Source organism: Plasmodium yoelii (genome assembly GCF_900002385.2).
Source record: "Plasmodium yoelii strain 17X genome assembly, chromosome: 6".
Taxonomy (NCBI): Eukaryota; Apicomplexa; class Aconoidasida; order Haemosporida; family Plasmodiidae; genus Plasmodium; species Plasmodium yoelii.
In genome coordinates this window covers 540,430-554,410 of record NC_036178.2, presented here as the reverse complement: position 1 = coordinate 554,410, position 13,981 = coordinate 540,430, and the positions used below count along the sequence as shown (strand labels likewise).

Genomic DNA, 13,981 nt, shown 5'->3' with positions numbered 1-13,981 from the left:
AAATTTGTGAATAAACTTTTTTCAATTTAATTTTTTCCGAAAATATATATTTTAATTTTTTTATATAAATATTTTTTACACATCCTATTTTTATTGGTACCAAAGTTGTTATATGAACGTGTGTATTTATAAAAATAAATTATTTTACAATTATAATTTTTTTTCATTCACATTTTAAGATATAAAAAATTAAGAAACTAAAACCCGATGATAGTTGTAAATACAATATTTTATTTCATTTTACACACACACTTTTATTTTTGTGTATAAAAAATAAAATACGTCAAAAAAATATAAGATATTTAAATAAAAGTAAGATAATATTAATATTTAAATTTACCAAATTATTATAGACTTGTCTTATTTCTTTTATTTTCAAATATAATGATGAATAATAACTAAAGGGAAACAAAATTGTCTAAATGATAAATTACAAGGACTTATGCAATTAACTATAAAAGTGTGGTTATATTTTATTCTGAAAAAAATAAAAATACAAGAGAATGGATGGTATACATATAAATTATATGAAATGTGACAAAACAAGAGATATAACTTACGAGAAAAATAAGAAAAATAAGAAAAATAAGAAAGATGAAATACAACATCGGAATGATGAAATAGATGAAAATAAAATAACAGAAGAATATGTTATATGGGAGGAAAAAAAATTAGCGCCTCCCAAAGTTAAAAATAATATGCCTGATATAAATAAAAAATATTTAAGAATGGATATGCAAGTTAAAAAAGAAAATTTAGAAAAAGTTGAGCCAGTTGAGCCAGTTGAGCCAGTTGAATACATTGAATTAGTGAAAAAAAAAAGTGATGAAAATATATTTTGCAAGCAATCTTGCAATGATATTAATTATAATGAAAAGAAAAAAAAAGGAATAAATAAATATGTTTTATTTGAAAATAAAGAAGAAAAAAGAAATAAATTCCCTATTTTATTGGAAAAAAATCATAATGACAATATTGAACATTATGATATTATGTCAAATAGTGATACTATATTATCATCAGATAATAGTTTAGAAAATATGTATGAAATGAGCTATAACTATTTCAACTATAATAAAAATAATGTAAACAATTTGGATAATTTAGTTTCAAATTCAAGGGAAAAATTTATATCAAAAAGATTGTCTAAAAAGGCAAATGAAATAAAAACAAATAATAGTGGGAAAAATAAAAAAAGATGTATGAATGATCGAAGTGATAAATTTTTGTTAAAAAATGAGGAAGAAACGGATGAAGAAACGGATGGAGAAACGGATGGAGAAACGGATGAAGAAGCAAATGAAGAAACGAATGGTAGCGATAGTACATGTAAAAAAGTAAAATTATTAACTGGTAATAAAATGAAGAATTGTAATATTTTTAATGTTGATAAGGATCTTAAAAAATGTAAACTAGGCCCAATTGTGTGTAAATTGATAAATTGTGATATAAAAAATGAAGAAATTCAAATTAACCCAAATAAAAATATAATCGATTTCAACCCATTAAAATATATATCTAATCAATATATGGAAAATAGTTATAAATATATTGTAAGAAATGATGAAAATTACCAAAAAAATTATATACCCTGTTGTTATAATATGTGCAACGAATTTATCTATAAAATTAAAAATAAAATTTCTGGAAAAAGCAATAGAGAATCTTACTTATATAATATTGTTCCTACAAAAGATGAAGAAATTTATCTTATTAAAAATAATATGATAATGAAATATAATAATAATTTAAAAGAAGAAAATGTAATGAACAGATTAAATATTAAAGAGAAAAAAGACATGAACAAAAAAAAAAATATTATTCCTAGTAACACAAATAGCTATATTAATAATAGTAACAATTCAAATGTTATAACTTTTATAAAATATGACCCTAAAAAATATACTACAAAACCATATTTATATAAAGATATAAAATTAAACAGTGAGACAAATGGTATTAAAAATAATTTTCAATTAAAAAAGGAATGTAAAAATTACTTAAATAATTTAATTTGTTATACTCCTAAACATAATAAAAATATATTTTATAAAAAAAAAAAAAACTTCAAAAAGAATAAGACATATAAAAAAAATATATTTGAAAATATATTAAAAAAAGTTAAGTTGTTAAGTTATGCAATATTTTTCTGCTTTTTTATTAGCAGTAAAAATAGATCAATCAAAGAACAAAAAAAGAAATAGCCATTACAATTTTTTATCTCATTTGGAGAAATTATATGGAACAAAAATCTATAACTTATCTTGTTTTATCTTGTTTTATTTTATCTTATTTTATCTTATTTTATCTTATCTTATTTGTGGTGTTATAAAAGAATATAAGATGGAGATTATTTTTTGAGAAGCTTTAAAAATAGCCTATAAAGTTTGATTGCTCTGCTGTTTCTTCATTTTTTTTTAAAGTAAATATATTTTATGCGGCAATATAATGGCAAGAATTTAAGCAGCGATATGGCGGTTTATGCATTAGTAGCAATGCCATATCAAAAATGTAAAAAGTGTAAATATAAAAAATGTAAAAAGTGTAAAAGAATTAAGAGCATTTTTGAAAATTTTGAACATTTTGAAAGATTTTAAAATAATACATTCATATGTAACCAAATTGTAGAATAGTTATATTTTAAGAAAAAAAAAAAAAAAAAAAAAAATACAAAGACGGAAAATTGCGCGAGTTAAACCCATCAATATTTTTGTTAATTTTGTTAAAATTATACTTTTATCATATCCTTAAAATTGGAAAATATTTGTGTTAAAATATCTGTATTATCAAAAGCCATTTTATAAATTGATATTGCAAACATAATAGATTTATAATTTAATAATTGAGCATTATTTTTCATAAATTGTGTGCAAAATATTTCTAAATAAGGATAATTTCTTTCTCCTAAAATGATTTCACTTTCATGTTCTAATGAAAATGGCATAGTAATATTATATGTATATATCCATGATGCAAATTTTCCATTATGTGTAACAAAAAATATATTATAATTTTTGAAAGAAACTAATGTATATACATATGATATAAGTTCTCCATCATGGTTAATATCAAAAGACTTTTTTATAACTTTAGGTATTAAACAAGTTTCTGTTAATCCGTTTTGTATTTGTTTTATATCTCCATTATTTTTTTTTTCATCTGTATATATACCTTGGTTATTTTTTTTTTCTTTTATATCATTAATATAATATTCTGTATTATTATTGAAATAGCTATTTCCATTTAATTCCCCTGAAGGAGAACATTTGAGCAGATTTTCGGATCCATTTATTTCTATATTTTGCAATTTGCTTTGTTCATTCATTATTTCTCTTTTCATTTCGATCGTATTTTATTGTGTTTATTTTTATTTAATAACCTTTGGTTATGCGAAATTTGAGAAAAGGAATAAAACTGCTTTGCTAATTCTTTAAATCGTTTATTTGCATTTGTATTTGCATTTGTACTTGCATTTCTACTGCTTTGGGTACATTACACATATAATAAAAACGATGCGCTATATTTATAGATGATAATTATGCTTTATTTAAAAACTTTATACAACTCTATATTTCAAACAAACAAAAAATTTCACACTTAATTTTATAAGACTATCGTATTTTCAATTTCGTTAATTTTAATGAATAAAAAAATGAATTTGAGTATTGTAAGTTTTTTTTTTTTTTTTTTTTTTTTTTTTCAACTATATTAGGCCTTATATTTTTCACTCTTTTTTAATAATTATGATTTACAATAGTTATAAAAATTTGTGATATATGATTATAATGCATTCTATACATATATATATGCATACATTTTTATGCCGTTATTTTATTTTTTTTTGTTGGGAAAATATTTTTTTCATTTTTATAAGTTGATTTTTTATTTATACATGGGTATGGATATATAGAATGAAAAAAGGAAAAGAAATGAAGGATAAGTACTCAGTTTTCGTATTATAAACATAAAAATCATATTTAACAATATATTAATTTCATTTACATTTCCGCATATGTACATATAGTTATATATATATATATATATATATATATATAGATATACATAGGGAGGAAACATGGTTTTCCAAAAAACAATCATAACATTAATGTGGTTATTATTTGCTATTTTTTTGCAAATTTATATTTATTTAAAATATGAAATTAAGGACAATACGATTTAATAGATATTCGCGAAAAATTCTAAATTTAGAATAATTTATTTTTTGACGAATAGAAATATATAATTGTTACAAGATCATATATACTTGGAATGTAACTTTTTGTTTACATGTATATATAAGCAATTATAATAATAAGAAAAGTTAAATTAAAAATATTTTTTTTTTACAATAAATAGTTTGTAAATGTTTTGGGCTTTATTCCCATTAGTGCATATATTCACATTAATACAAATTTTTTAATTTTTAAATATGACATAGATTTGCCGTGCTCGAAATAATCATTTAAATTTCCATCAAACCGCACACCTATAATATTAGAAAAAATAATATACGTAAAATAAAATATATACAAGATATAAATAATATATTTGGTAATTATAAAACATGTATACAATTTTGCTTATATGCATATAGAAATACGTGGTGTTTATATTATTTTTTTTCAATTATTTGAAAAATAAGTAAAAAAAAAAAGCAACAGCAACAACAGAGGTAGCAATAAATGATTTTATAAGTGCCCATTTTAAATAATCTAATTTGGATTTCAGTTTTTATGTTTATAATCACATTTTATATGCATAGACAGGTGTATTTTTTTTTTTTTTTGACATTTGGTCAATTTCTACAACGTGAGTACGCGCTATCAAAAATGTAAAAAATATTTTAAAAACTTTTTATTCTATTAATATTAAAAAAAACTATTACACAAATTAACTTTTAAGTTTAATATAAAAGAAAAAAAAAATATATAAATACAATTTTTGCAATATTAAAATGTGAATTAAAGTTTAAGAAATGGTATGTATAAAAGTATATTAAAATAATGTATTAAGGATATAATACTAACATTTGAATATTGTGTTTGTTTATTATTCTTTATATTTATAAATTTGTATGTAGACAGTTTGATATGATAAATATTTTTATAATGATTTTCCTGATATTCCATATATGCATTTTTATCTTATGAAAATGTTCTTAACTTTTTCATTGAAAATTTTCTGTGGGGTTATATACACACTTTATATAATTAATTTACACATTTAAATATAAATATTTTTTACATATACATATATTTCTTTTTTTTTTTTTTTTCCCTGTAAAAGTATATTGGTAATATTTAAGCCCGCAATTTTTTTTCGTATTATAGACATTTATTATTTGCAAATTGGATATACATATTATGTACACCTATATATTTACCCGATTAAGAAAAAAAATAAAATAACTCAAAAAAAAAAAAAAACAACAGTATACCGCAAATATGCATATATATATTGTTTTGCAACGTTTATGAGATACACAGAGATTTTTGTACAATTTTTTTTAAAAAACATAGTGAATTTATTTATTTAAAAAGTATGTATTAATTGAAAAAAAATATAATAATAAGTTATAATAGGATAGTATAATAAATATTCTCATATGTATCATTCTAAACAATTTAATATATTTGTATAACTATTTGTTCATTTTTATTAAATCTATATTATTAATTTTTTTTTTTTTTTGTCTTAGCTAGCTATATTTTAATAAAGCTATATATATTTTTCATAGTTAACTTTTTTTTTTTTTTTTTTTTTTTTTTTTTTTTTTTACAGTTATGAATAACATACACATGTTGTATATAGGTGTTTGCATTTGTATTTATAAATATATCAACATATTCTAGATAATTTTGTATTTTTTGATGGTTATATAATTTTATGTTTTATGATTTTCACTTTTATGGTTTATTTGTTAAATGTAGTTTGTTTTATTCTTCTTTTTTTAAGAGACATATATACACACACAATATATGTATTACAACGAGATATAAAAAAAGAGAATATATTTATATACATAATAATTTATTTTTACTAATTAGCAAATGTCTGGTTATGGCCTTTTTAATGAATTAACAACATCATTTTCGTTAATATAATTATTTTGTTTTATTTTATAATATTCCAATTAATGTGAATTAATTTTGTTTTGTCCACGTAATAATTTTATCAAATTTATTATTTAATTATTTGTTTTAATTTTTTCGTCCTTTTTTTTTTTGTTCTTAGTCATTTGGATTATTTATAGTGTGTTTGTAATAAATAAACATATCAGAAAAATATATTGTAACTATTTTCATATAAATATGCAATTTTATACACACTTTATTATGTATATAAACTAAAAATATGTCCAATACATTTTTGAGAGAAGGAATAATTATGTGTGTAAAACTAACTTTATGAATTTTTATTTTTACCTACATATGTGTATATATAGGTATTTTTTCATGCATATTATTTTGTATAGTTTTACGCTATAACTTCTTTTTATTTTATTATAAAACTTTTGAGTTTAATTATGATACACAATTATATATAGAATTATTTATTAGTGTCTTTATCGTATTGTTCTATATATATGCACGTAGTGGACAGCTCTTTTATTTTTTTCATTTCCCCCCTCATTTTATTTTCCTCTTAAAATAATTTGGGGCATCGATAAATTATTTTCAGCACATCATTTGTTATTTACACTCTTATATTTACACTGCTTATATTTGTTATTTATTACTTATACTGCTTATATTTACACTGCTTATTACTATTTCGTTACCATTTTGGTTTTCTAACCCTCACATATACCATTGTGCATATAAAATGAATGAGAAAAGTCAAAAGAAGGTGGCACCGGGGCAATCCGAAACGTTGTCACTTATAAAGAAGCAATTCTTTAAAACGAAAATGTGTCCTTTCCAAAAAAATAAGAATTATTGTCTGAATGAATCTGATTGCCATTATGCTCACAGTATTGATGAATTAAAACCGATGCCCGATTTGAGAAATACAAAGTTGTGTGATTATATAAAAAAAAAAATGCCCTGTAAAGACGTAAACTGTAAATTTGCCCATGATACAGAAACTTTAAAACCTAGTGTACATTTAGCTACCTATAAGTCTACAATATGTAGTTTTTGGGGTAAAGGAAAATGTTTTAATGGAAATAAATGCAGATTTGCTCATGGAACTAATGATATAAAAGCGAATGAAAATATGAATATTCTAGAAAATAATAAACATAACCATAAAAAAAATAAAGACAGTATATCTGATATAACAAAAGGAACAGATTCTACATATTCTTTTAATACATATGATTATTCTGTTAATTGTTCTTTAGAAACTACAAATATATCTCCATCTTTTGATAAAAGTAGAGAATTATTTGTTTTAAAAGAAAATAATATAAATGACGATAAACTTGGTGATAATAAATTAAGTATATTTGATTCAAATAAAGAAATCATTGGAAATATAAATGAAAATACGGATCTTAATATATCTAAAATGGATTATCCATTTTGTGAAAACACAAATAACTGTAGTATAAATAATAGTGACAATATAAAAACTGTTATAAATAAAATTGAAAACATGGCATTATCCACATTTATAGAAAATAATGATAAGTATACTAAGGTTATAAAATATTTGATGAATGAAAATAACATTTTGAAAGAGTCTATTAAAAAAGAACAAAAGCATATGATAAACGAAGAAGATCACATATCTCAAATTCAAAAGCAAATATATAAAGCCAATATTTCGAGAGCCTATACAAAAGATAATGGAGATAATATAGCCAATATTTCGAGAGCCTATACAAAAGATAATGGAGATAATATAGCCAATATTTCGAGAGCTTATACAAAAGATAACGGAGATAATATAGTTACTATTTCTGGTAAAAGTAATAATAGTAGTAATAGTATGTTTATTGAGGATGGTTTAAAAAAATATTTATATTTTGATGAACCGAGTAGTAATAGTCAATTTTCAAACGAAAATAAAGATGTAAATAATGGCATATTAAATTCAGAAGATTTTATAAAATCGGATGATAATTTTACAAATATAATGAAAACAATAGATGATTTATTAATATCTCAAAATGTTGGTTCATTTTCAAATGTAAAGAATAATTGCAATTCTTTAGAATCTAAAGATATATTTTTAATAAAAAATAGTAATAATGTTAATACTAGTATAGAATGTGAAAATTTGCCATGTAACTTACGACTATTTGATTCCGAAAAAAATATATACCAAAATTTTATTGCATCAAATATGATAAATAGTAACAAAGGGTTGATACGAGATATAAATGAAAAGGTAGAAATTGTTGAAAACCCGTTTGACGAAAATATAGAAAATATAGAAAATATAATAAATACTTGCCAAAAAGAAACAGAAAAGACAAAAGAAAAGGCAAAAGAAAAGGCAAAAGAAAAGACAAAAGAAAAGACAAAAGAAAGCTACTATAATGAGCACATTTCTTACGAACAATGTAAAGGTGCTTCTCGACCAATTGACATAACAAATGATGAGTTTAGTTATCTAAATAGTAGCAATAGTGGAAATAATAGCTATTGCAACATTAGTAATAGTAGTAGTTACAACTATATAAATAATCCGGATTATAATAGTAGCCCCAATTATAGTAATAACAATATTCGAATGAACGAGATAGATGAAATTCCTCATTGGTTTAAAGGGTTTTCTCAGATAGATGTGCAAAACAATGAAACTCTAAATATGAAACAAAATAAATTATATTCAAAAAAGATGAAAAACGAAGAATTTGTAAAAAACCCAAATATCGAATATTGGAAAGAAAGAATGATACACCAAAATGGAAATGAGATGCCAGAAGAGATAAACAGTAATAGCAACAACAATAACAACAACAATTTGATAGTTGGAAATGAGTTAAATAAATATTTTTTTCAATCAAAAAATAATAATAGATTTATTAACAAGGGTGATTTTAAGGAAAAAAGTGCCAAACTTAATTTAAGAGAAAATGTAGATGTCAAATATGATAATGATAATTTATATAAGCTACTAGAATTTTCTCATGACAAGTCAAATATTATAAATAAAATAAAAAAATTGATATCTAATGAATTAAAAAATAATGAAAATTCTAATTTTACAAATAAATTAAAATATAATAATTCAAATAATCAGAATGTACAAAATATGGTCAATTGTAATGGCAATAGTATTAATAACTTGGGTAAAAAAAATACACTTTTAAATGATTATGTGAACATGAAAAATTTAAATACAATATATTCAAATGCACTTAATGATATATCAACTAATAATATTTACAACAATAAAAATTCAATAAGCAATAGCAAGATGAGTAGCTACTTCAATAATAATCATCATCATCATCATAATCATCATAATAATAATAATCATAACAATAATAATAATAATAATAATAATCATAATAATAATAATAAGAGTTATGATACGAATGAATATAACTGCAACTACTTAAGCTCTGATTTTATGAAATATAAAAAAGAAAATAATGTTGAAAAAAATATTTGGAATAACAGTTCGAATTTGAATGGATTTATTTACCCAACAACACCAACAACATCAACAACCGATTTGGTATCTGATAATAACAATAATGATGTTTTTAACATTTCAAAATCGGTTAATTTAAGGAGTTTAAATTAGAAAGGAATTTAAGGGCTCAATTATGTACATATATATATATATACATTACTAATGATACTATTATTAAATTTTGTAGCTTATATTGTTGTATATATTTTAAAAGACAAATACATGTGATACTGTCTGTGTATATAAGAAGTATTTAAGCGGAGTCGCATTTAAGCGGAGTCGGCATTTAAGCGGAGTCGCATTTAAGCGGAGTCGGCATTTAAGCGAAGTCGGCATTTAAGCGGAGTCGATATTTAAGCGAAGCCGGCATTTATATGCATGTGAGTGTGTGTGTAGTTAGAAAAATGTAGTTGTTTTTTTGATTATTTATAGAAAAAAATCTTTGGAAGTAACATGAGTGGTTATTTTCGCATTAGTATTATATTATTTATTTGTTAATTTATATATCTTTTTTTTCCTAATTCAGAATTTATACTGTCTACATATTTGATTGCATTGAAATTAAAATTATCAGCATTTATCATTGTTAAGATTTTTAATATAATAAAAAAATTATTAGCTGAATTATAAAAAGTTTTTTTGCCTTTTTTGCCTTTTTTGCCTTTTTTGTTTTTTTTGCCTTTTTTGTTTTTTTGCCTTTTTTGTTTTTTTGTTTTTTGCCTTTTTGTTTTTTTGCCTTTTTGCTTTTTTGTTTTTTTGCTTTTTTTACAATTTAACTTTATAAAAAAATAATTTTCCGTTTTGTTTGTTTTAAAATATTTTCCCCAAAAAAATTATATAAACAAATTAGTATGCATAGCCAATTGAAGTAACTATAGATATATTTTTATTCTGGTTGTGGTGATATAATAAACAAATGAAAATAAATCTACATGCATATAAATATATATATAACTTAATTAAAAGATATATATTTCATATTAATCCCAAAATAGCATACGCCAAAATTTGTTATAAATGTCTGCAATACAAATAAAATATACATGTAGCCATCAAACGTAATTTAAAGAGTATTATGTTTGTATATTATTTATTTATATTATTTTTTGGATATTGGAAAATTATGTTAAAACTTCAAACTAGTATAATAATATAATATAAAATAAAACAAGTTTTGCATGTTGTGTGCTATATAATAAAGTTATTAAAAAAAAATGAAAATTATTTATTGCAATGAAATATATATTTTTTTTTTATTAGCCTATATGTTTTTTTAATAGAAATTATTTTAAGTTTATATTATTTTATTTTTTTTTTTTTTTTTATAATTTTGGAGAAAAAAAAAAGAAAATGTAGAAAGATAAAATTTATATAAAATATCGCATTTGTAAATATTTATTCTTTTTTCTTTGATTGGTGGAATTTTATTATTTTTGTAATTACATGGATATATAAATATTTTGTAAAAATATTTTGTAAAAAATATATTATTATATAGTGCTATGTTATTGCAATAGTGTTATATTTAAAAAATTAATATTATACTTGTGGGAATATAATAGCATTGAAGGCGTGATTTTCATTTTTTCATTTTTTTCATTTTTTTCATTCATCACCCATCGCCCATTTGTTGGGTATATACAGTATATATTAATGTTTGAAGTTGACAAAATTTATAAGTGTATTATTTTTATATATATCACATAAATAAAATTATACATACATATATATATATATATATATATATACATACATATATACATACATATTATGGGCTGATGAAATTTTGATTGTTTTTCATTCCCTTTCACGCTAATTTTTGCATATATAATTGTTTGTTCTACATTAGCATTGTCCTTTTTTTTAAAGTGGAAATAATATATATATGCTTAATATATGCATATATACACATGTTGTACCTATTGTGCATGTATATGTGGTATTTATCATTTTTTGTGTGTGGATTTCGATTTTATTGAAAAATTAATTTTGGCTTGCAAATTTTATATGCTTTTTATTTTTGAGAAATAAAATATTGTGCCCATATTCAAAACCATTTTAAATTCAAACCAATTTGTTTATCCCTTTCGAAAATATATACACACACACATGTCATAAAATTTGGCATCACATTTTGCATCAGATTTTGCATCAGATTTGGCATCAGATTTGGCATCAGATTTGGCATCAGATTTGGCATCAGATTTGGCATCACATTTGGCATCACATTTGGCATCAAATTTGGCATCAAATTTGTGTTCATTTTTTTGCTATAAAATAAAATGTCATATAAAAATCACCTAAGTGGAAACAGTAGATATATAGAAGATGAAAATGTGGGAAATACTGAAAAAAAAATAAAAGACAATATTTTACTAATAAAAAAAAATATGATATATGCCGAAGAGAATTTAGAAAACTTAAAAAACAATTTAATATCAAAAAGAATAATTGAGTCATTACATGAAGAAATACATCAAATATATGTAAAAGTTATAGAAACTGAAAATTTATTTCGTGATTGGGAAATAAAGTTTTCTGAAAATCCATTTGAAAAACAAAAAAAAAAATATATTTTTGAAAAATTAAATATACATTTTAAAAATGAAGTTAATAAATTAGAGAATATATCATTGAATGTGAAAAGAGCAGCTAATGAGTTGCCAAATATAGAAAATGGAGAAATGCGTCAAAATTTGAATCATATAAAAAAAAAAAATTCCCAAAAAACGAATAGCAATGGTAATATATATGGCAATGGCAATGGAAATGGAAATGGTAATGGAAATGGTAATGGAAATGGAAATGGAAATGGAAATGGAAATTATTATAATAGTAGTAGTTTTATTTCTAGCGAATTTGGTGAAGATAATTTTATTTTAAATTTGGATAAAACATATGAAAATAATGAAGAATTTATAGAATCCTCAAATTTTTATGATTATGAATTAGATCAGTTTAATGAAAATGATTTATTAATAGAAAGCGAAATAGCTAATGAGCGATATAAAGGAATTAAAAAAATTCAAGGTCAAGTTGCACAAGCTCAAGAAGTTTTTAAAGATTTGGCAAATCTTGTATTTTCTCAAAAAGAAACATTAGATAGTTTAAATAATAATATATATGAAACGAATGTAAATACATTTAACACTACTAAAGAATTAAAAAAAACTTATAATAGTGTAAGACAACAACGTATTTCATGGTGCTTAGCCTTTATAACAATAGGAATATTTATATATTTTATTTATTTCAAATTAATGCATATAACCATACTTGGATAAGCTTATATAAATATGCACAGAGAGATATACAGATCATATCTATTAATATGGATATTATTTTTACTGAATATTTCATAATTTTAAAGTTGGCCACCAGTTTCTATTTTCCACGCATGAAACAAACGGAACAAAGCAAATTCGAGAAACTATGGTGCGTCATTTGCCGAGTATGTATATATTCATATATCCATTTCAATGCGACTCCCATAAAAATAGGGAAACATTTAAGCATCCATTATATATGTATATGAAATAAAAACCTTTGCTTATTTATATAAAATGATGGAAAAATTATTTCCTCATTTGTTCACTTTTTGTTTTTTTTGTTTTTTTTATTTTTAAATATATGCTAATTTATTAGACATTTATTTATATTTTTTTTGTTAATTGTATTAATTTTGAATTTAAGGAGTTTTATCCTTCCCATGTTTACCTGCTTTTTTTATTTATAAAGATTGGACTGTGCATGTGTATGTATGTATGTGTGCATATGTGTAGACATATTTACGTATGTATGCATTGTGTACATTTTACGCAGTGTGCATAATTGTGTGTATTAAAAATGATGACGGTTCAGCAAGACAAAATCGCTTTCCTTTTAAACTCCTTATTGTTTTATTTTTTTCGTTATTCTATCAAATTAACTCATGAATTAACAAATAAAATTTTGTAAAAATCATAAAAAAAATTTAAACATAGAAAGAGGATAAAAAGATTGCATAAAACTCTTTATAATTTAGTATTTATTCCGAATTTATTTTAAATAAAATAAAACAATATTTAATAATTTTATTTTAAAAATGTATACTATGTTGACATTTTAAATTTCTATATTTTTTTTTGAAAATATATAGTATTTGCAAAAAGATATTTTAGGGCGATGAACAGGGGAAATTCGATAAGCTATGCAGGCAAGTGGTATGTGCATACATACATACATATTACATACATACATACATATTACATACATACATACATACATATTACATACATACATACGTATATATATTATACGGAATAGATAAGCTCCGATATTTATTATGTTCAAAAAATCGAATAACGAATTAATGTTGTGAAAATAAAAATTTAATTCTTTGATAATT

At 21.8% G+C, this 13,981-nt stretch overlaps 4 protein-coding genes across 4 annotated transcripts; 3 read left to right on the top strand and 1 right to left on the bottom strand.

Moving 5' to 3' along the window:
* Positions 1-503: 503 nt before the first annotated feature.
* Positions 504-2,204, top strand: PY17X_0611300 (conserved Plasmodium protein, unknown function; the record flags this gene model as incomplete). Its single annotated transcript, XM_725937.2, has 1 exon — positions 504-2,204. The coding sequence occupies one exon, from the start codon at positions 504-506 to the stop codon at positions 2,202-2,204; it is 1,701 nt and encodes a 566-aa protein (XP_731030.2).
* Positions 2,205-2,728: 524 nt separating this feature from the next.
* On the bottom strand, positions 2,729-3,340 carry PY17X_0611200 (conserved Plasmodium protein, unknown function; the record flags this gene model as incomplete). The annotated part of the gene is made up of 1 exon (XM_722690.1): positions 2,729-3,340. One exon carries the CDS (start codon positions 3,338-3,340, stop codon positions 2,729-2,731), a length of 612 nt encoding a protein of 203 aa, XP_727783.1.
* A 3,485-nt stretch (positions 3,341-6,825) lies between these two features.
* On the top strand, positions 6,826-9,705 carry PY17X_0611100 (uncharacterized protein; the record flags this gene model as incomplete). The annotated part of the gene is made up of 1 exon (XM_718541.1): positions 6,826-9,705. The coding sequence occupies one exon, from the start codon at positions 6,826-6,828 to the stop codon at positions 9,703-9,705; it is 2,880 nt and encodes a 959-aa protein (XP_723634.1).
* Positions 9,706-11,876: 2,171 nt separating this feature from the next.
* PY17X_0611000 (SNARE protein, putative) lies at positions 11,877-12,878 on the top strand (the record flags this gene model as incomplete). Its single annotated transcript, XM_718543.1, has 1 exon — positions 11,877-12,878. One exon carries the CDS (start codon positions 11,877-11,879, stop codon positions 12,876-12,878), a length of 1,002 nt encoding a protein of 333 aa, XP_723636.1.
* Between the last annotated feature and the right edge of the window lie 1,103 nt (positions 12,879-13,981).